This window comes from Malus sylvestris, chromosome 8 (genome assembly GCF_916048215.2).
Source record: "Malus sylvestris chromosome 8, drMalSylv7.2, whole genome shotgun sequence".
NCBI classification, from domain to species: domain Eukaryota; kingdom Viridiplantae; phylum Streptophyta; class Magnoliopsida; order Rosales; family Rosaceae; genus Malus; species Malus sylvestris.
The window spans coordinates 28,635,028-28,661,237 of record NC_062267.1 but is presented as its reverse complement, the minus strand read 5'-3'; the positions used below and the strand labels follow the sequence as shown (position 1 = coordinate 28,661,237).

General features: G+C 37.3%; 2 protein-coding genes across 4 annotated transcripts in view; both read left to right on the top strand.

Moving 5' to 3' along the window:
* Positions 1–19,537: 19,537 nt before the first annotated feature.
* LOC126632045 (uncharacterized) lies at positions 19,538–23,092 on the top strand. Its single transcript, XM_050302263.1, has 7 exons — positions 19,538–19,754; positions 20,673–20,772; positions 20,871–20,991; positions 21,138–21,259; positions 21,576–21,697; positions 21,782–21,941; positions 22,652–23,092. The coding sequence occupies exons 1-7, from the start codon at positions 19,628–19,630 to the stop codon at positions 22,782–22,784; spliced, it is 885 nt and encodes a 294-aa protein (XP_050158220.1). The 5' UTR covers positions 19,538–19,627; the 3' UTR covers positions 22,785–23,092.
* A 696-nt stretch (positions 23,093–23,788) lies between these two features.
* The window catches only part of LOC126632043 (kinetochore protein NUF2 homolog), a 53,590-nt gene continuing 51,168 nt past the window's right edge, over positions 23,789–26,210 (top strand). For all 3 annotated transcript variants that reach the window (XR_007626556.1, XR_007626557.1, XM_050302261.1), the window contains exons 1-5: positions 23,789–24,110; positions 24,496–24,714; positions 24,910–25,000; positions 25,089–25,268; positions 26,043–26,132. Coding sequence is in view for 1 of the 3 variants with exons in the window: in XM_050302261.1 (XP_050158218.1) it covers positions 23,947–24,110; positions 24,496–24,714; positions 24,910–25,000; positions 25,089–25,268; positions 26,043–26,132 (744 nt within the window). In the remaining 2 variants the exon portion in view is untranslated. The remainder of the gene's footprint in view (positions 24,111–24,495; positions 24,715–24,909; positions 25,001–25,088; positions 25,269–26,042; positions 26,133–26,210) is intronic.

The window sequence follows — 26,210 nt, the reverse complement described above, 5'->3', positions numbered from 1 at the left end:
TCTATGTACCTTCTTTTCCTTTTCAGCTCTTGTCAATAGGAAAAATCACAAAAACCTTAGACTGTCTTGCCATATTTTCCCCTCACAATGTTGTGTTTCAGGACCGAGTTACTCAGAAGAAGATTGGTGAGGGGTTCTTCTTGAATTGACTCTACTATCTCTCAAAGGAGTCCAATTTTGTCAAAAAACTCAGTGTCAACTTAAGTCAAGTTCAAGAACACCAACTCTGGCATCAACGCCTTACCCATCCCTCAGAACATGTGATGACCAAGTTGTTTCCCTTTTTTTGTAAAAACACACTGGAGTGTGAAACTTGTCAAATGTCAAAAGCCACTAGACTTCCTTTTGTTTCCTCTAATTCTAGAACTAGTAAACTTTTTGAGCTTCTTCACCATGATATTTGGGGTCCTTCTCGTGTAGAATCCTTTGATGGGTATAGATATTATGCTACATTTATTGATGACTATTCTAGAGTAACCTGGTTGTATCTTTTAAAACTTAAAAGTGATTTGTTTGATGCTTTTAAGGACTTTCACAACCTAATCACCAATCAATTTTCATCTAAGTTATATATGTTAAGATCAAATAATGGTACCAAGTACATTTCCAATAACATGAGTAATTACTTGAGCAATCATGGCATTTTGCATCAAACTAGCTGTGTTGGTACACCACAACAAAATGGTGTGGCAGAGAGAAAGAATCGAGACTTATTGGAGAAGACTCGATCATTTATGATCCAAATGAATGTTCCTAAGAAATTTTGGTCTCAATCCCTACGCATTGCCACGTACATAATTAATAGACAGCCAACTCGGGTGTTGAATACTAAATCTTCTTTTGAAGTCATGAAGGGCATGTGATAGGAGCATATTTATGCGATTAAGTTAGCTTGTTCTCATGCATTTATGTTGTTATTTCTTAGTTAATTATGTATTTTAAGCTATTTTCGTGTGTTTGTAGGTCCATAGGCCTTATAAAGTAATAAGGTGCATTTTGGTGCATTTTGGAGCAGTTTTGGGCTTAGAATGGATAGCACATGCATGAAGCAAGGTGGATGGACGAAATTGAAGACTAAAGAGGCTTGGAATGTGTGAAAAAGAAAGAAGAATTAATGTAAAAATGATAAAGAGCTCAGCAACCAAAGAAGAAACATGAGTCAAGATTACCTTATCATCATCCATGTTCCCTCCTTGCACTTAATTGCTACACCATTCCTTGTTCCCTCCATCATTTCAGATTTCATGCATCATTACATTGAATCATTGCACTCAATTGCTACACCATTCCTTGTTCCCTCCATCATTTCAGATTTCATGCATCATTACTTTGAATCATTTCAACACCACTCCATTTTACCCATGCTTTGCATCATTACTTCACTTTCACCTTTGAATCATTTCAACACCACTCCATTTTACCTATGCTTTGCATCATTACTTCACTTTCACCTTTGAATCATTTCAACACCACTCCATTTTACCCATGCTTTGCCTTGCACTTCATCTATAAAAGGAAGTGTGTGTAACATAAATTGAGTTCATGTTTTGTTAGATCATTCACTCCCATTTCAACACAACCTTCATCCAAACACATCCATTCATCTTCACATCCATTCCTCCATACAAACAAACCTTCAAACACTGACCAATACCTTGTGTCGTAGCAAAGGAAGGAAAGGAAAGTGCTTGGACGTGCTTGCTGTCAACTTGGATCGTTTGAGCGTTTAGGTGTTTTCTTTCTTTTGTTTCCAATGTTTAAATTCATTTTCTTTCTTTTGTTTCCAATGTTTAAATTCATTTTCTTTTGTTTTGTTGTGAATATGAGTGGCTAAACCCCTCTTGGCTAGGGGTGATTTCAAAGCCATGATTATGTGTGTAATATGATTTGATAAATTCCAGTTATGAACTCTTGAATTGTAAATGCAATTGGCTTAACTATTTGATTGATAACTTATTTGTATTTGTCGACACTTAATTGGCATGCATAAATCCGTTGCTAGAATATAAGGAAGTTTCACATAATCGTTACAAACTTATATTCACATGTAGTGAAGGTCGCTTATAAACAATCGCGTTAAGTTCAATTCCTAGCATAAGCGACATGATGTCATAGTTGCAAGTGCTTTGTCAATGCTTATGATTTTCATTAAACGTAATGATCTTTGATTGTATCTCTATTATGATGTCATGTAGGGAACTTTTGAAGAATGTTTTGCGTTGTAGAATGATGTCATCCAATCCAATAAAACAAGGAAAATTTGAGAGTTAACTAGTGATGTCACGGTTAATTTGGAGCATTGTCGTTCATAATTTAATGAAGTAGTAACTGGAAATCAAGTTATTTGCATACATGTCATGTGTGGAGAAAAAGCCTCTAGCTATCCCATCCATCATCTTATTTCTCAAATTTGTTTTACAATCTGTCTAGTTTTTCATACTTGTTTGTTTGTTTCAACTTTGTCCAAAACTCAATCCCCCTTTACTTTAGTGTGTCTAATTAGTTAGAATCTGTTTTAATTTGTGTTTTTAAATGTTTTGATTCAAGTAAAAGTCAATTTTCGTCCAAAGTCATTCCTAGTATCTAGTTTAAGTTTATTTAGTTGTTTTAAGCTGTTTTGAGTATTTTAAGTTTGCTTTGAGTCTTGTGAGTCTTGTTAAGTATTTTTAAGTTTAGTTTTATGTTTTTGAGTCAGTTTAGAGGTTATTAGCAAGCCCTCCTAATCCCCGGTCCAGAACGATCCCTACTTATAATTATACTACAGTTGTCAAAAGAGGGTTAAATTTGTGTGTTAAGTTAATTTTCGCATCAAGTTTTTGGCGCCGTTGCTGGGGATTAGCAACTTTGCTAATCCCTTGTTATTTCTTTTTGTTTATTTTCATGTGTTTTTGTTCCTAGTTGATGACTTTACTTGTTTTCTTATTTTAGGTGGTTTATGACTTGAAGTTCTCAACCTATTCATAAGCGCATCCTTGACTTTGACGACGATTTTGAACGAACTTTGAGACGAGCAAGGAATCAACAAGAACCCCAACCATCTCAACCGGCTCAGATTTTTTAAGAAGTACAAGACATGGCAGCGAACAATCGAACAATAAAGGAGCTTTCTGCTTCGGGATTGGACAATGCCGCACCACTTTGCATTCAATACCCCGTGGCTGCCCAAGGAAAGACCTATGAGTTCGAATTAAAGTCCAGTTTATTGCACCATATTCCTAAGTTCCATGGGTTGTCCATGGAAGATCCTAATAAACATTTGAAGGAGTTCGAGGTTGTTTGTTCGAGCATGACCCCTGTGACTGTTGATGGGAGCATTCTGAAAATGAAGGCTTTTCCCTTTTCTCTCTTGGAAAAGGCTAAAGATTGGTTGTATGAACTAGCCCCCGGAACTGTCACATCATGGGAGAGTATGAAACGGGCATTTTTGGAGAAGTTTTTCCCAACTTCTCGAGTCATTCTACTACGCAAAAGGATTAGTGGCATTCAGCAAAACCAAGGTGAATCCTTTCCCACTTACTATGAACGTTTTAAAACCCTTGTTGCTTCATGTCCACAACATCAAATGAAAGAGGAGCTTCTTCTTCAATATTTCTACGAAGGGCTTCTACCAATTGAACGCCAAATGCTAGACGCCTTAGCAGGAGGAGATTTGGTGGACAAAACACCCATGGCTGCCAAGACTTTAATTGCTAACCGAGCATTGAATGCTCAACAATATGAAGGCGTTGGTCAAATAGACATCTCATGGCAGCAACATGTTAATGAGGTAAGTGTTATTTCCGAACTTAAAAATCAAATGGCTAATCTTACTACACTTCTTTCACAGGTGGTTGAAATACCAAGGGTTCAAAGTGTAGCTACTTGTGGCGTGTGCTTAATGCAATGACATCTCACTGATAAGTGCCCTCAATTGATCGAGAGTGAAGGGTGGGAATCTGCCAATGCCGTGGGTTTTCAAGGCCACAATCAGCAACATAATGACCCCTACTCCAACACTTACAATTCAGGGTGGAGAGATCATCCAAATTTTAAGTGGAGAGAACCACAACAATCTACCAAACAAGGAGGATTTCGGCCACAAACCCCTGGGATGTATCAAGGGCCATATGTACCCACTCAAGTCCAACCACAATCTACCCAAACCAATTCAGGTACATCCATGGATAATGATCAAATTGTTCAATTACTAACTTCTTTAGTGCAGGGGCAGCAAAATCAAAATAAAACAATGCTCAATCAAGCTAAGGATGTGGATGAATTGAAGAAACAAATGGGCCAAATGGCGGAGTTCATGGGGTAAATCAAAGAGCAAGGCAAACTGCCTAGCACAACCATTGTGAATCCAAGGGGATGATTTGAATCCGTAAAGGCCATTACTTTGAGAAGTGGAAAAGAAGTTGGAACGGACCCCCAACCATCAAAATTTGCCCAAACGGAAGACGAGAAGCTGCAACAAGAGGATGATGTCCAACACACACCCACAGCAAGGAAGGAAACAACCTTGTCGTGCACTCCTACACTCCCTAATCTATCCAATTTGTCCACCACAGGTAAGAAAGGTTCCAATTCGGTTAATTCTAACGTTATTCCACCAAATGCACCTTTCCCTCGCAGATTCATGCAAACACATAATGAAGAAAGTGAAAAAGACATCCTTGAAACATTCAGAAAAGTACAAGTCAATATTCCACTCTTAGATGCCATCAAACAAATCCCGAAGTACGCTAAGTTTTTAAAGAAGCTTTGCACAACAAGGAACCGGATTCGGGAGAAAGAGGTGGTATATGTGAATGAGAATGTCTCTGCAATGTTGCAAAGGAAGCTGCCACCCAAATGCAAAGATCCAGGTAGTTTCAATATCCCTTGTGTTATTGGAAATACGAGGTTTGAACATGCTATGCTAGATCTAGGTGCATCAATTAATGTCATGCCATATTCTGTTTATGCATCTATGAATCTAGGAGAGCTTAAACATGATGGTGTTGTTATTCAACTAGCCAATCGATCTAATGCCTACCCGAAAGGAGTTTTGGAGGATGTTTTGGTGCAGGTAGACCATTTGATTTTTCCTGTAGATTTCTATGTGCTTGACATAGAGGATGCAGCCCACTCTCCACCACCATCAATATTACTTGGACGACCTTTCATGAAAACAGTTCAAACTAAGATTGATGTGGCCAATGGAGCATTAACAATGGCATTTGGTGGTGATATGATTCACTTTAAAATTCCTGAATCTAATGTGAATTTTACTGATGTTCGTTCTTGTTTTGCCATTGATGTAGTTGAAAACATAGGACAAGAACCTTCAGCACCAACCAAGAAGGATGAATTTTCAACCACCAACGAAGAGGAAATTGGAGTGGAGCACAAAGAACACACCACTAACCTTCAAATGCATAATCTGGCCGAAAGCACATTTGGAAAATCTGTTGACAGTGCTGCCACTTCATTGCAACACATTGGTAAACCACCTATTCCAATTTCGATTCCCATTTCAACTAATAGGTTGTTACCTTGTATGGTGCAGGTCCCCAATCGAATCCAAGCTGGTGGGAATGATTACATTAACTTAAGGATGCTCAACACCCTAATCGGGAAGGATTACTATCCCCTTCCATTCATAGAGCCAATGTATGAGTATTTTGAGGAGCATGCCGTAGAGGACATATCCCTCCATGTCGTGGGCCCTATTCAAGCTTAAATGGAGGTATCGTCCGGTTGGAAGACGTTAAAGCAAGCGCTTCTTGGGAGGCAACCCATGTATTCAAATAAGGAAGATTCTTGAATCGCTCCACAATCAGTTTTGCGTTTCTAAAAACCTTCCATTTTCTGCAGTTTTATTTTGCCATGATTGTCATTTTTATTTGTTGCTTGTTTAATTGTTTTTGGTGTGGGTTTATTTTTTTTAAACACTGACAGATATGCAAGGTATTTTTACATTCATTTTCATAAAAAAAAGACAAAAAAAAGGGAACATTAAGCATAAAAAAAAGCTACAAGAGGGAGCCTTCACAAAGGCTGCTTAGGAAAAGTCTCAGTAGTCGGCGGAGCCTCAGCAGTCGGCGAAGCCCAAGAAAGAGGAAGCATCGGAGGTTGATCATTTGGAGCTTCATTACACGGTACAGCCCTAGAAGACGAAGGCAAATGCTGTTGGAACAAACCCACAAACCTCTGATGATCAAGTAAAATCTAACCATCAAATTCCTGCATCTGGTCAATCTTCCTCTTCATGTTTGTAGCATAGTTATGTGCAAGCTTGTGCAACTGTTTATTCTCATGCTTAAGCTCTCTAATCTCTTGTTTGAGACTCATCACTTCAGCCGCCAATGATTCAACTTGACGGGTTCGAGCAAATAGGCGTTGGGCCATATTAGACACAGAACCTGCACACTACACATTGAGAGCCAGAGAATCCTTAACAGCCAACTCATCAGACCGTTTGGCAAGTAGTCTGTTATCTTTGGGAGTGACAAGGTTCCTGGCCACCACCGCAGCTGTCATATCATTCTTCATCGCCGAATCCCCAACGGTAAGGGGACCAGTAGGGGATATGAAAGATGGGCGCCACATGTTGTCTGGAGAAGGCGAGGCTGCCTCTTCACCAAGGTTCAAGTCAAAACGACGGTCGGAGGGGCCAGACATTTTCAGAGGTGTTAAAGAAAGAAGAGGTAGTATAAGTCAAGATCGTAGAAGTGGAAGAAGGGAGTTTTTACAGGCAGAAATTCAAGTGTGCTTTGAACATCCTACGTACCTCTATAAAAATCAGCACGTGATGGGATTTCAGAGATCGAAGAGGCGAGCTCAAAAATCGAAGAGGCCAACTCAAAAATCAAAGAGACGCTAGCTTTTTCAAAAGCTAGGCTTGCTCAGAAACCACGGCCAATCTTCTTTTCCAGATTTGTCCGCATCTGTCATATGCAGAGAAGTTTTGCGGAAATCACGGGCAATTTGTCGAAGCGTCGATTCCAAATATCGAAGAGGTAATTATTTTTCCAAACGTGTCAGCATCTATCACATGCAGAGTCAGCTTTGCGGAAATCACGGGCAGTTTGTCGAAGCGCCAATTCCAGATATCGGAAAGGCATCTGCTTTTCCAAACGTGCCAGCATCTGTCACATGCAGAGAAGCTTTACAGAAATCACGGGCAGTCTGTCGAAGCGCCGATTCCAGATATCAAATAGGCCATTGTTTTTCCAGACGTGTCAGCATCTGTCACATGCAGAGTCAGCTTTGCAAAAATCATGGGCAGTTTATCGAAGCGCCGATTCCAGATATCGGATAAGCATCTACTTTTCCAAACGTGTCAGATCCTGTCACATGCAGACTCAGCTTTGCAGAAATTACGAGCAATCTGTCGAAGATCTCTTGTGAAGTAGAAAGCACGTGAAGTTCACTATTAAATCATCCAACGGTTGCTAACAAGAGTGAAAGAATAGTACTGGTTATTAATTCCTATAAATGACACCCTTCACCCTTCATTTCAAGGCAAACATACATAACCCTTATTCTTCTCCAAAAATGCCTTTCCAACAAAGCCTCTCGAGTCACTCAGTGTTCCTTATTCCCTGGGATACCTCTGCAAACAACTTATCCAAAGCAAAAGTATTTCATATCATGAAGGTTGAAAACAAGAGTATCTCATATCATGCTTTCTCCCTGTCATTCTCCTTGTCGTTGTTTTAGGACAAGGAGAAAGAGAGCAATCATCCAGCACTTGGTATCAATCTTCCAATCTGGAACCGACTGCCTGGAACCCCTTTCTGATTGCTTACCTAGCCTTGCTCTCGAGTACTCATCTTCATCATTTTATGCTTCCTCTTCGTCTACCACATCTGCTTGGGGAACAGATAAGGGAAGTGAAAATGATACCTCGAAGCATGTGGAGACAATTTGCCAATTCATCCTCAGCTAGGGACAAGGAGAAAGAAAGAAAGAAGTGGGCACTTGGAAAGATTGAAGAAAGAAACAGACCAACACCTCTACCTCGTGCCTGCCTGCCGTGCATAAGAAACAAGCAGAGAATAATGCAGACTGCACAATCAAATCAACCCAGCAAAATGAGTCTGAATTGAAACCAAGGAACTCTCATATTCCTCGCTCAGAATTCCAAACCAGTTCGAGATCAAAGTTGTGGAAAGTCAAAAAGATCATCTACCTCCATAACCAGATTTGCCTTCCTCAACTCTACTCTTTCTTGTTTTTACCTTGCTATACTTGTCATGTTTGATTAGTTATGTTGTTTGTTTGTTTGAGTATAAATCTATGTTTGAAACATTGAGGACAATGTTTGGTTTAAGTGTGGGGGGGGTAAACGGGTTTTATTCACCTATCACTTACAATGTTGTTTTTCACTGTTTTTAAGTGTTTGTAGTGTGTTTTGAAGCATAAGTGTGTTTTGGCATAAAAATCCAAAAATTTGATAAAAATTTGAAAAATTTTGTTGAAAAAAAAAACCAAAAAGAGTTGTTTTTGTGTTATTGTTTGTGTCTTAGGATACCTTCCAACACAGTGATGAGGATTTGGTTTTTAAGTGCATGACTGTTAAAGAAAGTTACAAACATGGATGGAAGTTTGATATGCTCTTTGGTTTATGCTTGGTTGTAATTATAATTTATGAATTCACATGTAATCACAAAGGATAAAATCAGTTTTTGTAACATGCTTGAAAGAAGGAACTCAAACTAACGCTACATCCTTGAGAGACTGGAGCCTAAACGTTTATTTGGAGAGTTATTAATCTGTGCATTTTTTGTTTTCTAAAGTCATTGCATGATCTCATTATTCTTTGCTTGGTTGCTACCTAGAATGCGTTCATCATTATAGATCCAAATACTAGAACTCATGCCCGTTCCATTCAAAGCATGACATTGATTTGCATAACACATATTCAAGATGAAGTTGTTTAGTGAACCAAAGCCAAAATATCCGAACCCACCTTTGTCATTTGTTTTGTAGGTTTAAACCCCGTTGAGCCTTGTTTAGCCTATTTTCTTTGTTAAACCACATCATCTCCACCTAACCTAGAATAGGAATATCCATACCCTTGTTCTTGAAGTATAGTGGAGCATAACTTAGAAAGAATTCATTTTGATCAACATTATTGCAGAAAACAAGTGTGAGGGAATTTAGATTTCAAAGTTGTGTTTGTTTTATGTGCCAAAGAAATTGGGCACGGCAGAGAGAAAAATTCGTGGAAAAAAAAAAGAAAAAGAAAAGAAAAATAAATGCATGAGTTGCATGAATTTTCCCTTGTGTTTAAAAGTAGATTTCTGCATTCTAAGAGAATTCTAAGTACCTGAATCATTACTTTGCTCACTATTGCTTTAAGAACATTTGTTTAACCTTACCTTCTTTGTTAGCCAACGCCCTTAACCCCGTTACAACCCTTGACTTCCATCTTGAGTGTTGTGTATTTCAATATGTGGAGTTTGAAATTGGTATGAGCATATGATATCACTGGTTCTCGCTTCTAAGTAATGGCAATCCGTTCATGAGATCATATATATACATGCATTAATAATTCCAGAAATTGTTTCTTTGTTGAAAAACATATGTGAGTACTAGTTTTCTTGTTTACATCAATCTTCTCACATATACCTAGTATAGGGAGTGTAGTCAGAAATTCTTGTGTGAAAATAAGAGTGTATCTGGTAAGGAACTGAGGGAATTCTCTAAGGCATGTTACTACATTCAAAATGTTGTTTTAATTGATTAAATGTGAGCTAGTGAATGGTGACTATGATTAAGTATGCTCGAGGGTAAGGATCGCTTAAATCTATGTGAGTGGTGATCTTTGGCATGTCATGTTTCATTGAAAATCCCTGAGGCAAATGTTGGAAGGTATAGGTTATATTTTGTTTGTTTCGTTGTTTTGTTTTGCTCAAGGACTAGCAAAAGCTAAATGTGGGGGAATTTGATAGGAGCATATTTATGCGATTAAGTTAGCTTGTTCTCATGCATTTATGTTGTTATTTCTTAGTTAATTATGTATTTTAAGCTATTTTCGTGTGTTTGTAGGTCCATAGGCCTTATAAAGCAATAAGGTGCATTTTGGTGCATTTTGGAGCAGTTTTGGGCTTGGAATGGATAGTACATGCATGGAGCAAGGTGGATGGACGAAATTGAAGACTAAAGAGGCTTGGAATGTGTTAAAAAGAAAGAAGAATTAATGTAAAAATGATAAAGAGCTTAGCAACCAAAGAAGAAACATGAGTCAAGATTACCTTATCATCATCCATGTTCCTTCCTTGCACTTAATTGCTACACCATTCCTTGTTCCCTCCATCATTTCAGATTTCATGCATCATTACATTGAATCATTGCACTCAATTGCTACACCATTCCTTGTTCCCTCCATCATTTCAGATTTCATGCATCATTACTTTAAATCATTTCAACACCACTCCATTTTACCCATGCTTTGCATCATTACTCCACTTTCACCTTTGAATCATTTCAACACCACTCCATTTTACACATGCTTTGCCTTGCACTTCATCTATAAAAGGAAGTGTGTGTAACATAAATTGAGTTCATGTTTTGTTAGATCATTCACTCCCATTTCAACACAACCTTCATCCAAACACATCCATTCATCTTCACATCCATTCCTCCATACAAACAAACCTTCAAACACTCACCAATACCTTGTGTCGTAGCAAAGGAAGGAAAGGAAAGTGCTTGGACGTGCTTGCTGTCAACTTGGATCGTTTGAGCGTTTAGGTGTTTTCTTTCTTTTGTTTCCAATGTTTAAATTCATTTTCTTTCTTTTGTTTCCAATGTTTAAATTCATTTTCTTTTGTTTTGTTGTGAATATGAGTGGCTAAACCCCTCTTGGCTAGGGGTGATTTCAAAGCCATGATTATGTGAGTAATATGATTTGATAAATTCCAGTTATGAACTCTTGAATTGTAAATGCAATTGGCTTAACTATTTGATAGATAACTTATTTGTATTTGTCGACACTTAATTGGCATGCATAAATCCGTTGCTAGAATATAAGGAAGTTTCACATAATCGTTACAAACTTATATTCACATGTAGTGAAGGTCGCTTATAAACGATCGCGTTAAGTTCAATTCCTAGCATAAGCGACATGATGTCATAGTTGCAAGTGCTTTGTCAATGCTTATGATTTTCATTAAACGTAACGATCTTTGATTGTATCTCTATTATGATGTCATGTAGGGAACTTTTGAAGAATGTTTTAAGTTGTAGAATGATGTCATCCAATCCAATAAAACAAGGAAAATTTGAGAGTTAACTAGTGATGTCACGGTTAATTTGGAGCATTGTCGTTCATAATTTAATGAAGTAGTAACTGGAAATCAAGTTATTTGCATACATGTCATGTGTGAAGAAAAAGCCTCTAGCTATCCCATCCATCATCTTATTTCTCAAATTTGTTTTACAATCTGTCTAGTTTTTCATACTTGTTTGTTTGTTTCAACTTTGTCCAAAACTCAATCCCCCTTTACTTTAGTGTGTCTAATTAGTTAGAATCTGTTTTAATTTGTGTTTTTAAATGTTTTGATTCAAGTAAAAGTCAATTTTCGTCCAAAGTCATTCCTAGTATCTAGTTTAAGTTTATTTAGTTGTTTTAAGCTGTTTTGAGTATTTTAAGTTTGCTTTGAGTCTTGTGAGTCTTGTTAAGTATTTTTAAGTTTAGTTTTATGTTTTTGAGTCAGTTTAGAGGTTATTAGCAAGCCCTCCTAATCCCCGGTCCAGAACGATCCCTACTTATAATTATACTACAGTTGTCAAAAGAGGGTTAAATTTGTGTGTTAAGTTAATTTTCGCATCAGCATGCCTATAAACTTGTGTCACCTCAGGACCTTTGGTTGTACTTGTTTTGTGCACATTCAAGCTCTCCATCATGACAAACTCGACCCTCGAGCTGCCAAATGTGTGTTTAAGGGATACATCAGTTCTCAAAAGGGTTACAAAGTGTACAACCTTAACACGGGGAAGCTGGCAGTCTCTAAAGATATGTGATTTGATGAATATTCACCTTATTTCCACAAAGGGTTGGAGACTAATGCTAATATAGAAGATCTTATGGACGTATTTCCACTACCTATTCTAGCAGAAATTCATGAAGTCACACCTGCTCATATCAGCACTGATAATTCTCAACTCACTGAGAGTGTAATTAATGCAGTGCCAAGCTTATCTGGACCATCAAAAGCTCAACCAAATCAGCAAGCTATAAGTGCACCAAGAAGAAATCCTACACGAGATAGACATCCACCAGTGAGGTTACAAGAGTATGTTACTTACACTGCAAGGCATTATATCTCTGCAGCCATTTCATATCACAAATTCTTTTATTCTCATACTTCTTTCCTTAACAAATTGTCCTACACTTTCGAACCAAGGAATTTTCATGAAGCCACATGCATGCCTGAGTGGCAAGATGCTATGACTAAATAGCTTCAAGCTCTAAATGACAACCAGACATGGAGTGTGGTGGATCTTCCAAATGGAAAGAAGGTCGGTGGGAAGTAGGTGGATATATAAGACCAAATTCAACTCCAATGGAAGCATTGAAAAACACAAAGCACGGTTAGTAGCTCAAGGCTTTACTCAAACCTATGGCATTGACTATAAGAAGACCTTTGCTCCTATTGCCAAAATGATCACAGTGAGGGTATTGTTGTCTGTGGCAGTCAATAATGCATGGCCCTCATTCCAAATGGATGTGAAGAATGCATTTCTTCATGGGGACCTTGAAGAATAAGTGTACATGAAGTTGCCTCCTGGTCATCCAAGAGAAAATGAACCCAACAAGGTCTGCAGACTTCACAAAGCCATATATGGTTTCAAACAGTCCCCTCGAGCTTGGTATTCGAAGCTTAGTTCAGTCCTTGAAGCTGCAGGGTTCAAAATGAGTCATGCTGACTCTTCTTTGTTTGTTCGAAGTAGTATTGCTGGCAAATTGGTTATGCTTATATATGTTGGCGACCTAATTATTACATGTGACAATATAAGTGAAATCAAGACGCTTAAGCAGTCACTTCACCAAAAATTTGCCATTAAAGACTTGGGGCCCTTGAAATACTTTCTTGGAATTGAGGTGGCTACCTCTTCAAAAGGATTGTTCTTGAATCAAAGAAAGTATGTTCTTGATCTTCTAGATGAAGCTAATATGATGGAATGTAAACCAGCTCGGACACCCCTAGCTAGCAAACTTCAGTGGCATGAAAAAGGTGAACCTCTTTAGACCCTAGTGTTTATCAGCGAATGGTTGGGAAACTTATTTATCTCACCATTACTAGGCCTGATATCTCATATTCAGTTAGCCTAGCCAGTCAGTTCATGCACTCTCCTACTCTAGTTCACTAGGAAATCGTCAAGAAAATACTTCGATATCTCAAGGGCTCAATAGGAATGGGAATAATTATGAAGAACAATGGATCAAACACATCTTGGCCTACACATATGCTGACTGGGCTGGAAATGCCCTTGATCGAAAATCCACAACAGGTTTTTGCACATTTGTTGGAGGGAACCTTGTCACTTGGAAGAGCAAGAAACAAACTATTATTGCTCGATCTAGTGCCGAAGCTGAGTATAGGGCTATGGCAGCAACAACCTGTGAACTCATATGGTTGAAAGGTCTTCTTTCTGAGCTCGGATTCACAAGCATGGCACCTATGTCCTTGTATTATGATAACCAAGCTGCCATGCACATTGCCTCCAATCCAGTATTCCATGAAATGACCAAACATATTGAAGTTGACTACCATTATATTCGTGCTCAAGTTCAATCCAAGGTGATAGACACCGTGTTCACATGCAGCCACGATCAACTTGCTGATTTATTCACAAAAGCACTATACTCTACTCAGTTTCAACGTTTGTTGTGCAAGCTTGGATCAATCAATCCCCTTGATCCAGCTTGAAGGGGTGTATTGAAACCGGTTTATATGGATGGGTTGTATGTATGAGTTGTCATCCTCACCATAGCTTGTCATTCACCTTACATCAACCTTTCTCCATAGCTTGTCATTCACCAATAACTTTCCATAGCTTGTCATTCACCTTACATCAACCTTTCTCCATAGCTTGGTCATCCTCACCATAGCTTGTCATTCACCTTACATCAACCTTTCTCCATAGCTTGTCATTCACCAATCACTTTCCATAGCTTGTCATTCACCTTACATCAACCTTTCTTAGTTGCTTGTAAAAGTTTCTTTACTTGTAATTTGGTTTTTGCTTTTCCACTTGATAGGGCAGATTTTAGGGATTGTGTTTGTGTAGTTATCTTACAATCTATTGTAGCTTTCTTTTGGCTCTCTATAAGAGTTGCCTTCACTCTCTTGTAATCTTCATAATGAAATATACAACAAATATTGAAACCAAAACTCAACACAACGAGATTTAAGTGGTTCACTCTTGAAAATGGGCTACGTCTACTATAAGGCTACGTATATATATGATATGTGTTACAAGAAGTGCTTAGTAATAGTGTAATCCTTCTTTCTTGTTTGGATCCGACTCTTTACAGGTACTTATCCCTCTTATATAGGCCTCCAAAAAAGTCCAGAAGTCTTGGCTCTCAAGTACTCCACTGCCATGGCATTAAATGAACTAAATACACAGCCTAATTTACTGGCTATTCCTCCAACATCGATCTTATTGACAAGTGGAAGCAAAATGATATTCATTCGGGGTTGATTTCAGCACATCGGGCGAGGTTCCCATCATATTTATAGAACCCATGTTGACCAAATCTCAATGGGGAGTAATTTTTGCATGCCCTCTAAATTTTGGCTTCCGGTTCTTTTATTTGTTCAATTCAATTGTTAGAAACAAATGAAGATTGTGCGGAAGGTGAAAAAATGTTGTGCAAAAATCATTTCCCATACTACACCGTTGTTATTTTGTAGAGGCAATTTGAGATAAGAGGGAGTTTGAGCTCCATCTTCTTCTTTGAAACAACAGGCTTTTGGATTGATTCCATTTGGAAACATCCAACAACACACCACAGCACAGCATAGCAAGAATCATGCATAGCAAAGTATACAGCACAATTACTTAAGAAGCAGAATTGCTTAGGGTACTCCTGATAACTATTTGGTTTTTGTTTTTATTTTCGGAATTTTAATTGGCATTTTAAAATTCTAATGATTTACTTTTTGTAATGCTCTCTGGAACTCGATATCATCTCACTTTGTCCAGATTCTGTTAATTTCGTCAAAGTTGGTATCCTGACTTAAAAAAAATATATGTGGCTTCTAAGTGGTAATTTAGAATGGAATAGATTCTTCCTGTCCAAATTTCCCTCACTTTCAGTCTCCCTCTATTTGAACGGTCATGATTGAGCAACGCTAGCATCTTTTGTTGATTTCTTTATAGAAAGAAAAAAAAGATGAAGATAAAAAACATTTGTCTGAGGCTTAACTTGCCACTGAGGCAAAATGGCACTCTCATACCATTCATAACTTGCCATGCGTTAAGCATTATTGCATTAGTATAATTTCTTATTTTCATTTCATATCATAACTAAAAAATTAGTTATGCCAATATCTTTCAGATTTTTAACCATGACAAGTGGTCCAATGAAAAAGTGCGAACAACAACTCCCTAAAGAAAATAATGGGAGGTCATGAGTTCAATACTTGGTACGCAGTGAATTTGCTTGATTTTGGCCACAGGTAGGGTGCAACTCCTAACTAGCCTTTTCCGGGTTCGGAATGAGTGGATAACAATGGTTCGCCACCTATTTCCTTTTTTTAAGAGAAAAAAAAATTAGTTAAAAATGTAATGAAAAAGTTAATTGTTAAAAGGCCTGACTTTCAAGGACACCATAAGCACAAAGTTATTAAGTTATCTTTAAAAAAAGAGAACTTTAATGAAAAGCACCCGGTACTGTTCATTTTAACGAAAAACCACATTTTTACACTAAAAAGTCAATCCTGGTACTATTCACTTTACTCTTTAATTTGTCCTTATCATTAAAACTCAAAGTTTTCAAGCCCTTTTCATTAGTTTTCCTTTAAAAAAATAGGTTTATTGTCATTTAATATTATGGTCTAATGATATTCCTCTTCACTTGTAAGTGAGAGGCTTAGGTTTGATTCTCGCCAAAAACGAATTTAAACCACATTATTGTTAGCCCATTGTAAAAGTTAGTCCACTCTCTCACATTTTTAATATAGATAATATCGTTTGTTAAAGTTACACTACCGACTTTGATGATTACACCACGTATGTCTTTTTACAAAACATAAGTAGATTACTACTAGCATACAACGTCCGAATTACAAGAAGAAATATACTGTTACATTATAGTCGTTCAATATTATATTACAAGGTAACGTAATTATGGTAAGGTTGTAGTTAACAACACAAAATGATTTTATTATTACCATGACAAAGTCGCTCGTTATGTTGTAGACGTCCTTTACACTGTCAAGGTAGATTATTATACTTAAACGTGATTAAATTACAACACCAACGTTGATGATTATTATATCATGGACGTCATATTATAGTATAGACGTAGGTTAATACTAGGAGATGTCATGAAATTACATAATATTATAGTGGTGTTACAACATGATGTTAACATTCAACGTATGAAGTACAATAGTAGAAATACACTATAATTGTTCAAATGTATACTCTAATTCTGTATCGAATCGTCATCCACGAGATTCGAACAAAAAACCTCTCACTTACAAGTGAAAAGGAATATCACTAGACCATAGTATGAATGACAATTATAGTAATGTAATTAATTATGCAAAATGACTTTGGTATTAAATGGTACTGGTTCCATTTGTTATTATATGAGAAATTGGAGCAATAACCCTTGAATTATGGCCGAATTGAAGCTTTGGTCAATGAACTAAAAATCTAAGTATTAGTCCTGAATTTATTATAATGCGAAGCAATGGTCATTTTAGCTAACTTCGTACTTCTTACTTTGTTAAAGCTTCCATTCATTTTTTGTTCATTTAAACCCCTTATTTTAGATGAAAGTTCTAACATAGTTAACCAAAATAACAATTGACACACCCCGACCGAGATCAAGGCATGCTGGCCGTCACGTGAGGGTGACGTAGTCATGTGCACAGTGCGGAAGCAATAAAGATAAGAAGTATACGAATAAATAAAAACCAAAAGCTACTAAAGTGCACTAATAAACAGGAAGTGCTAGGAGTGAGATACAAGTGTAAATACTCCTAATTAGAGTATAGAAAGTCTAGGTACAGTCCAGTAGGACAAATACTAATTATACAGTACCAGAAAATGTCCTACAATTATTTTATTATGTTAGAACAGCCGAAATCCTCGTACGCCACCAACCGCAAGTCTACCTAAAACCTAAGGGGCGCAAAACAGAAAATGTGAGTGGGCAAAAACAAATGTTTTCAAATTCATTTCATTTCTCAAAAGTTCTAACCTCTCGTCGTAAAACATGTATAATTTTCCCAGAAATAGAATATAAACATATGCATAAATATATATATATATGTAAATATCTCAATTCAAATCATGCTTCACATAATCATATTCATAAGTGAATAAGTAACTCAGGTGAGAATAAATTCATGGAAAATAACATATTAGCTGGAACCCCTACATAAGTCTGTACGGCTGAATTCATAGCTCATTAGTCAATATAGCCGGAGTCACTACAATTACCTATACAACACTACACTGCACATAAGTCGGAACCACTAAAAGGGTCTGTACGACAAGACTAGGTGTAATATAATTATGCTCAATACTACGCTTTCATGATAGCTGGGCGATAAATCGCTAGTCACCTACGAGTCAGAACCACCTAAATTGGATCCAATGTGAGCATATGGTGTGGGAGGTGACATTATAAACATGCATGTGTCATATCTCTGGCTAAATCACAATCACCCTAGGTACATGTTTATGAGCTCAATGTTTCTCAATCACAACTTTAATCACATTCACAGTTCATAACTCACCTGGGCTTACCTGAGCGTCCACAGCACCACAATTATATAATATGCATCATATACCAATTCATATACAGAATATAAATTTATATGCATGGCATTTCAAGGCATACTTTCATTTAAACGCATTTTCTGGGAAAATATCAAGTATATAAATATATACTGAAAACCAAAAGCCCACTCACTAGTATGTCGAAGGGTCGTAGCCCCCGAGTCACTCTTGCATGCGCTCGTCCTCGGGATAAGTCTCCCCTATATGCGAAACAACTATAAAAAGGTTAATTTAAAGCACATAACCAATACTAACTAATAACTTATCATACAATGCTCAAATGAGGTATTTGAATATACCAACGGGATCTACACAACCTCATGAACATCCCCATATTTTTAGAAAAATTTTCTGACCACCCATGTGCCGGCCAAGGCACGGCTAGACGCGCCGCCCACGCGCGGGCACGTGCCAGGCACACTGACAGCGGCAGTTAACACCGTCAGGAATATTCCGTCCAAAAACAAGCATAGACTGTTAATTATTAACGGCGTCATCTAACGCCGTTAGCATATTCCGTCAAAACTGACGGAATATGCCCTCTTCTTCTCCGATGAGTCGCCAGACGCCTGTGACTTTGCCGATTTCTGGATTTTATTTCAAAATTTTATATCTTTTTCATTTCTTAACCAAATTCTATGAAACTTGACCCATTTTGAAGATCTCACTAGGACGAACAAAATCATACCTGAGTCGAGTCCTGAAACCACCGGAAACCCGCTGGAAAAAGCCTCGATATTCCAGTAAAACTTAAAACTCATCGTTCTCGATAATCCAACGTCCAAATTCTTCCAACGAACCACTCCGAGCCTCGTGAGGACCTCCTTAAGCTACCTATAAGCTTGAAATCCTAAAAAACACACGATTTTACGATTGCATGAATAGTGACATAAATCGGGTTAGGGTTTTCACGAGTTTTCGAAAAAGTTCTTACCTAAAAATGGTACCATTCAACTCGTATGAACCTCAGGAACACGATGGTGTCCTTTAAACCCTCGATCTGCAAACTTTCCACTAGTTTTGTTGTTAATCCGTACGGGAGAAAAGAGAGAGAGTGAGTCCGAGGGAGAGAGCACGGGAGAGAAGAGAGAGAAATGTACTTGTGTGTGTGTGGGGGGGGGGGGTCCACGTGGGTCACCAACCAACCAAAGAAAACATTTAAAGTCCTAAGTGTTCCAAAACTTAGGAAAAATCTTAGAATTTGTCCGAATAAAACTTCACCCACATAACCACACAAAACGTCCAAGGGTAAATAACTAATCTCACGCAGTCGAAATTATATATCTCGGGACGGGCTGTGACAACAATTGTTCCACGTTATAACAAATTCGAGGGTCAATACTAACAAATATTTAGTTTCAAGGACCAAAACTTTAATTGAGTTAAAATTTAGGAATTATTACCCAATTACCTTTTAATTATAAGAAAAATTAATGAAAAGAAATTGAAAACTAGTATAGGAGTGACATTTTAAAGTAAAAATATGTTTAGCGTTAAAAATGAACATGAATGTGTGTTAAAACTATCGTAATATACGGAGACGTACAGTGGACAAAAAAGAGCAAGGGAACCAAACACTGTAAATTTGGAGGGGACGATTGGAGAACCAGAGAAGAGGAGGAAGATGAAGAAGAGGACAGCGTACGCTTGGGGAGTAGCCATTCTTTGCTTTGTGGTCTTGATGATCGTCACTCCTGCCATCCCCCAGTCTCAGGCTTACCACGATTTTGCTGACCAACGCGAGTTTTTCGGTATCTCTCTCTCAATTTAGTTATACACACACACACACACTGCAGTGTTCGTGCTGTGCATCTCTAACCATTTGTGATTTCATAGATTAGCTCGTTCTGAGATTGGAAATTGAATGTTAATTTTGCCCCTTTTTGCAATCAGAAGAGGGTTTTGTTTTGGGTATTGTGGAGGCAATCAAACTTTGGTTGAGATTGAAATTAGTTTGTGGAAGTAGATGGGTTTCTGATAAAGTACTCTAATTAGCGAAATATTTAGATGGTAAAGCTTCACAATTTCATTTTTTGTTTAAATTCTTCTGATTAGCGAATTGTAGTTATTTTCTAAATAAATGGTAATGGAAAAATTAGAATTTGCAATCCGTGCTTATGTTGTAATGATCGCTGGAAATTGCAAGGCAGTGGCTAAGCTAAGTGGTGCATCATATGACTATGAACAAAGTCATGAACCTGTATTTAGTGCAGAATAGAAATTCGTGAGAGATGACTGAAAATTGGGTGTTGTTAGTAATTTTTCTTTTCCCGTTTCAAATTCGGACTGATTTTCTAGGTTGATTTGATAAGGTTTTAGTCAACGGCTCAGAGTCAAACTGAAATGTTGATTATGATTCATACTTTGAATTTGATAGTAATTTGAATTTGTAATAGAGTTTTGTTATTTTTAAGGTGCTTCTACTGTGATTTAGTGGGTTGTGTGCGAAATAAAGATTTTAGTATAACTGATACTAAACACACTACTTTAACTCATGAACTTATGACCTTGTGATATGCTTGCGATTCACTTGGCTATTGGCAAGCGTATTACTTTAACTTATTCTAGGATATGTTAAGTCTCACCATTCCTTAAGCTTGATCATTATTTAATGCCTTTGATCTTTTTTCTCCATTGTACTCAAACTGAGATCTTCATTTCATTTCCAGGTATTCCAAATACACTTAACGTGGTTTCAAATTTTCCCTTTCTTGTTATTGGTCTCATCGGTCTTTTCCTCTGCTATTACAAGGATTATTTCAAGTTCAGGTACTGTGGTTCTTTAATTCGGGCAAATTACAATGCCTTGAATGGAGTAAAAGCTTTATTGTATGATTGGTGATAATTTTTTGTTGTTATAAAAATAGCTTGCAAGGAGAGCTTTGGGGTTGGACATGCTTTTACATCGGCGTAGCTGCTGTTGCAATTGGATCATCATACTATCACCTGAAGCCAAATGATGCCCGTCTTGTGTGGGACCGCTTGCCAGTGAGTTTGGTTTTGCGATGGAATACAATTGTTATATAGTATCAACTAATGTTTTTATTTTTTGATCGGTGAATATCAACTGCTGTTAAGATGTCATATTTTACATCGATTAAAATTATATTTTTTCTTCTTCATGACAACTATAGATGACAATTGCATTCACATCGATCATTGCAATCTTTATCATTGAAAGGATTGATGAGAGGAAGGGAACAATTTCCATCATACCTCTACTTTTGGCGGGTATAATCAGCATATTGTATTGGAGGCAAGCACCATATTTAATTTCTTTTAGTGATAATGATTACTCTTTCTTGAGCTCTATTTCTATTGTTGTCACCTGGATTCCTTCATTTTATGTACTGAAGTATACTTTCTGGAGTATGGCTAGTTTTCCGTATGAAATGGGTTTGGCTTTTGTATGCCGTTTTATTGGCATGCAGTGAAATTGGGATTGTAGAGTTATGAGAGAAATAGGCTCTTGGTACTTAAATCACTTTTTGACTTGGGCTGAATACAGACATATTTGGGAGTCTATGGTGTACCCTTATATCAAAAATAATTTCTGTAATTTCGTTCCACAGGTTCTTTGATGACCTCCGTCCATATGCTATGGTCCAGTTTCTTCCTTGCATTGCCATTCCTCTGATGGCTATCTTGTTGCCCCCAATGTACACTCATTCCACATATTGGCTTTGGGCAGCAGGTATGTTTCTATGTTCCTTTGTGATTTTCTAAATTTTGGTACCTTTTTTACCGTGTTAGTTATGAAATCTTCCTGTTATTGCAGGATTTTATCTTTTAGCTAAGGTGGAAGAAGCTGCTGATAAAGTGATCTACGATTGGACTCATCATATTGTCAGCGGGCACACCCTTAAGCATTTGTGCGCTGCAATGGTTCCTGTATTCTTGACACTTATGCTTGCAAAGAGGACTGTTGAACCAGAGAGGTATGTCTTATTATCCCTTTTAAGTTAAATATATTTTTGTTTCATGTATTGATACATGAGATGTCTTAAAAGTAAGCATCATTATGGAATTGGTTGAACTTTTCCACATCTGTTTAGCTTGGATGCACATTCTTCATAGATGTGCATATTAAATTTATAAAAGTTGACCGATCATGTACTTTTCTAGCTCCTCTGCTTAATTGCCTCTTTTTCTTTGTCGTGAAAACTGACTATATCATGCTTAGATGCTTCGACTTGTACGATATTTATTTGCCTTCCCTGTCACACACTCATTACTGGTGCATATGGCCTGATGTCATCTCTGGTGTTTTGTATTTATGGAGATGAACACCACCATGGGGTGGTTCAAACAAATCATTCTTTCAAATTTACTGAAAATTGATAGTGCCTTAATTGGCAAGTCAAATCTGTCGGTAAAACATGCCTTTCTGCTAGATTGGTCTGATATATTTGGGAGAACCATAGATAACTGTACGATATGTTTACTTATATTTTAAGCAGATGCAGTTTCTTTTTTGTTTTTTTTCTTGTTTTCCGAGTATTGTTCCGTCAGGGTTGATTCTATTTGAACCTGCAAAGGAAATGTTCTGTTAGCCCCAAACACCATACGTTCATTTAAAGACCTACCTGGTTATGTACTCATTTGATTTGACCCTCGTAAAAGTTTACTAACATGAGACAATGTACAGGCAAAGTTTGCTCAAGGTTTGGAAGATTTCCTGGACTAATTTTAGGAAGAAAGATGGCACAGTGGAGAGTGATGGCACTGTGGAGAGTTACACTTGTACCTACTCAACAGTTCCGGTTGAGGAATCACGATAATCTTGGTTTCCGATTCCCATTTCATTACGTAGATGATAGCTTTTCACCTGTATTTGGACAGAACACAAGAAAGAAGAAGAAAACACAGCCGCACACTGACCTACTTGTCGGCAACACTCAACAGTCGACATGTAAAAACGATAATTGTAGGTTTGCTTCAAAGTAACAAAGGTATCGACACTTCTCATATAGTATATATAGAATTGGATAATCATACTAGTGATTTCCGCTGTGTTAATAGTGAATGATATATTTGCTATCTCTGCACTGTGTTTTCTGTTTACATGGATGAAGGTTTTTGTTCGGAATGTGTCGTGTTTATAAGCCGGGTTTACGTTCAGATATGTGCGCGCATGACCAAAATGTTTTCGCACTAAGCAATGCTTGTTTTACTGTTACTTGTCTGTGGTGCATGTGCCTCCACAGTCAACAAGAAATTGGTGGTTCAGGAACTTTGGTTCGGTTTGGTAACTTCAGTTCAGTTCGATTGTGGCACCCCTAGTGGCTATGTTGCCAAACAAATTGTTAATCAAGAGGAGGAGAGATTTTTCAGTGTGCTCGAAACATTGAATGATATGTACGTGTTATTACACAAATGGACGGAAACTTGGAAAAAAATTTCATCTAATTGTATGATGACATGGTGTGTACTACCTCATGTTCCAGAAACACTGAAAATTTTCTCAATCAATGAAGCTAAAGATTCTCAACCAGAATAAAAAGACATTAACCAAAATTTTAACCAAATTTCGAAAAATACAACACTTCTTGTCACATGCCCTTTCATTTTGTAACTTCAAATTAACATTATGAAAAATACAGTACTCTTTGTCACATGCCATATCATTCTTCAAATTTGCATTTGATTCATAAATTTTTTTATTCTAAGTGGCGGATTGATAACCATTTATTTTTTATTTTTTCAATGTATCAAAATGAAAAGGTTATAAAACGATATCTAATGTTTTGTGTTTTTTGGTTGGAAATGGAAAACGGTTGTTCATCAAACTGGCCCATAAAAAATAAAAAATAAAAAATTTCAATTATCCAAAGGGGCGGGAAAACATTCAGTTCCATTTCAGCTTTGTATCCCTTGAGCCTTTTCTTGCCTCGCCACTCGCCGCCAGTACCAAGTTTCTGAAAGATTTGGGGAAGGAAAGAAATGTCGAAGTTTGAGTACCCGAAGCTTACTCGCTCCGACATCGTCACAATCCTCGCCGACGCTCACATCGTCGCTATTTCCGACCGCGATCTCGTCAATCCCAATCCTGATTTCGTCGCCGACCTCTACACCCGCATCCTCGTCTCCCTCGACTTCTTCCACGAGTACTTCTCTCTCCTTATACCCTCAATTTCCCGCTAATTTTTCCACTCCGTTAGAAATTCAAATCCCTAATTTTCGTGTTTTTAATTTCAATGGGTATATGTGGATTTGCATTTTCCAGTAATTTTTTGTATTTTCAGTAGCTAAGGAGATGAAACCCGGTTTGATTCGTGTTCGAAAAATGAAGCATAATCAATGTTTAGAGCCGTTGGATAACCATTTTGTTTTCAGTTTTTTATTTTTATTTTAAATTGTGAACTCGTTTGGTAACTATCAAAACGAAAAGGCCATCAAACAGCTTCTTATTTTTTTTCAAAATTTTATATTTGGTACTGGAGAAGAGAGAGTCTGAGCTTCAAACTTTCATGGGGTTTCTGATTTATGCAGGGAAGATTTTGGGCAGGTTGAGTTTTCGGCCTTGGAGCAGCTCGAGAACCCTGATTTTCACATGGATTCGGTCCGGACCATGAAGCTATACAACAGAATCAAGGAAGTGGTGGCTTTAGTAGATTGTCCGAAGAGATTTACCTTAAAAGATCTCCTAAAACCTGAGACGGATCGGACTGAATTTTTTGTCAGTGCACTTCTCAATTTCTCTCTTCACAGGTAAGAATTGGCGTTGTTAGTTATTCGTTTCAAGGAAGCACAAATCAAACTTCTCCTGAAGGACAATAGTTCTTCTGATTTCAAACATAATGGAAAAGAGAACATGTTTCACATATGAAAAGCTCAACTGTCTGGTTTAAATAGTCTTATCATAATTGCTTCTCACACATGATAGCTGTTTATGTTGCATATCAGAGAGACAAAAATGAATATCCTTACGCAAGTCGTGGATCAATTAACTGACATAGATGAGCGACGCAAAGGATGGGAGGATAAGATTTCCCAGGTAACTTGAATATAAAAAAGGTTCCTTTAATTAACTAAAAGGTTTAATATCGAAGATGCGTCAATTTCACTAGATTTTTGTGTTGCAGTTGAATGCAGAGATCGCGGACTACAATGAAGCAAGAGAAAAGGAGTTGCCTCTTGTTCAAGAGGTAGATGCAAAAGTTAAAGAATTGCACCAAACCGTTTCAGGCCTTAACAATCAGCAAAAGTCACTGAGAACTTCTCGTCAGAAGTTGAAGGAGAAGATCGGAGAAATAGAGGAAAAGGTTAGATTATTGCCTGCTTGGCTAACTCGTATATGCTCTAGATAACATAAAAATACACAAATATATTTTAAACCCTGGTAGGTTAGCTTTTGTAATTGCTGCAGATTAAGTAATTGGTAGTGTTGAATTGTTAAGAATTTGACGAGGAGCAAATTTAAGAGGTGAGTTATTTTATTACGAAGATTCACAGGCAGGCATTAAAAGAACTATAAAGTAAATTGTGAGATTAGAATAAAATTACTTGGGTCCTCTTTACTCTTTGTGACATCCCACCAAACGTAATTTAATGATCTTCCACTCTGGTATTTGTTAGCATGGGTTTCTTATGCTTGATTGGGCCCTTTATTTGACTGAAGTTGGGCATACTTTTTAACTGCAACTGTTTCCATTGTCCGTGGGTGCGTGTGCGTGTGGTTGCTTCCCAAAACTCTAACCTTATGTATGTAGGAGGGAGAGTAGATGGGCCAACATAGATCAATCCTTCCGAAGTGTTAAGATTGAAGAAGGGATACAACAGAAATGTTTTAAAACTTCTTTTTAAAGTACAATTACTCCCACTGCTTATTTTCTTTTCTTCAGTTGAACATAGTATCAAGTCTCCAACATTGTCAGACATTATTCTTTATTTGTAATGTTTACTCATTTAATAAAATTCTTTTTCTTTTTAAATGATGCCCGTGTTAAATTTTGATTTATTGTGATCAACTCTTTATGCAGATGTATTTAATTATAAATGTATGTAATCATTCTTCTGGTTTATTCCTTTTACTACAGGTTTCGAGTGCAGAGTTTTCTTTGGTACAAAGTGTCCAAGAAAATGCAAATTTGCGCTCAAGAATTGTTCAGTCACCAGATAAATTGCAGGTATCTTCTCTTCAAGTTCTATTTTCTGAATGACATTTCACCAAATAGTATTACTACATTCCTGTTGATTGCATCCCT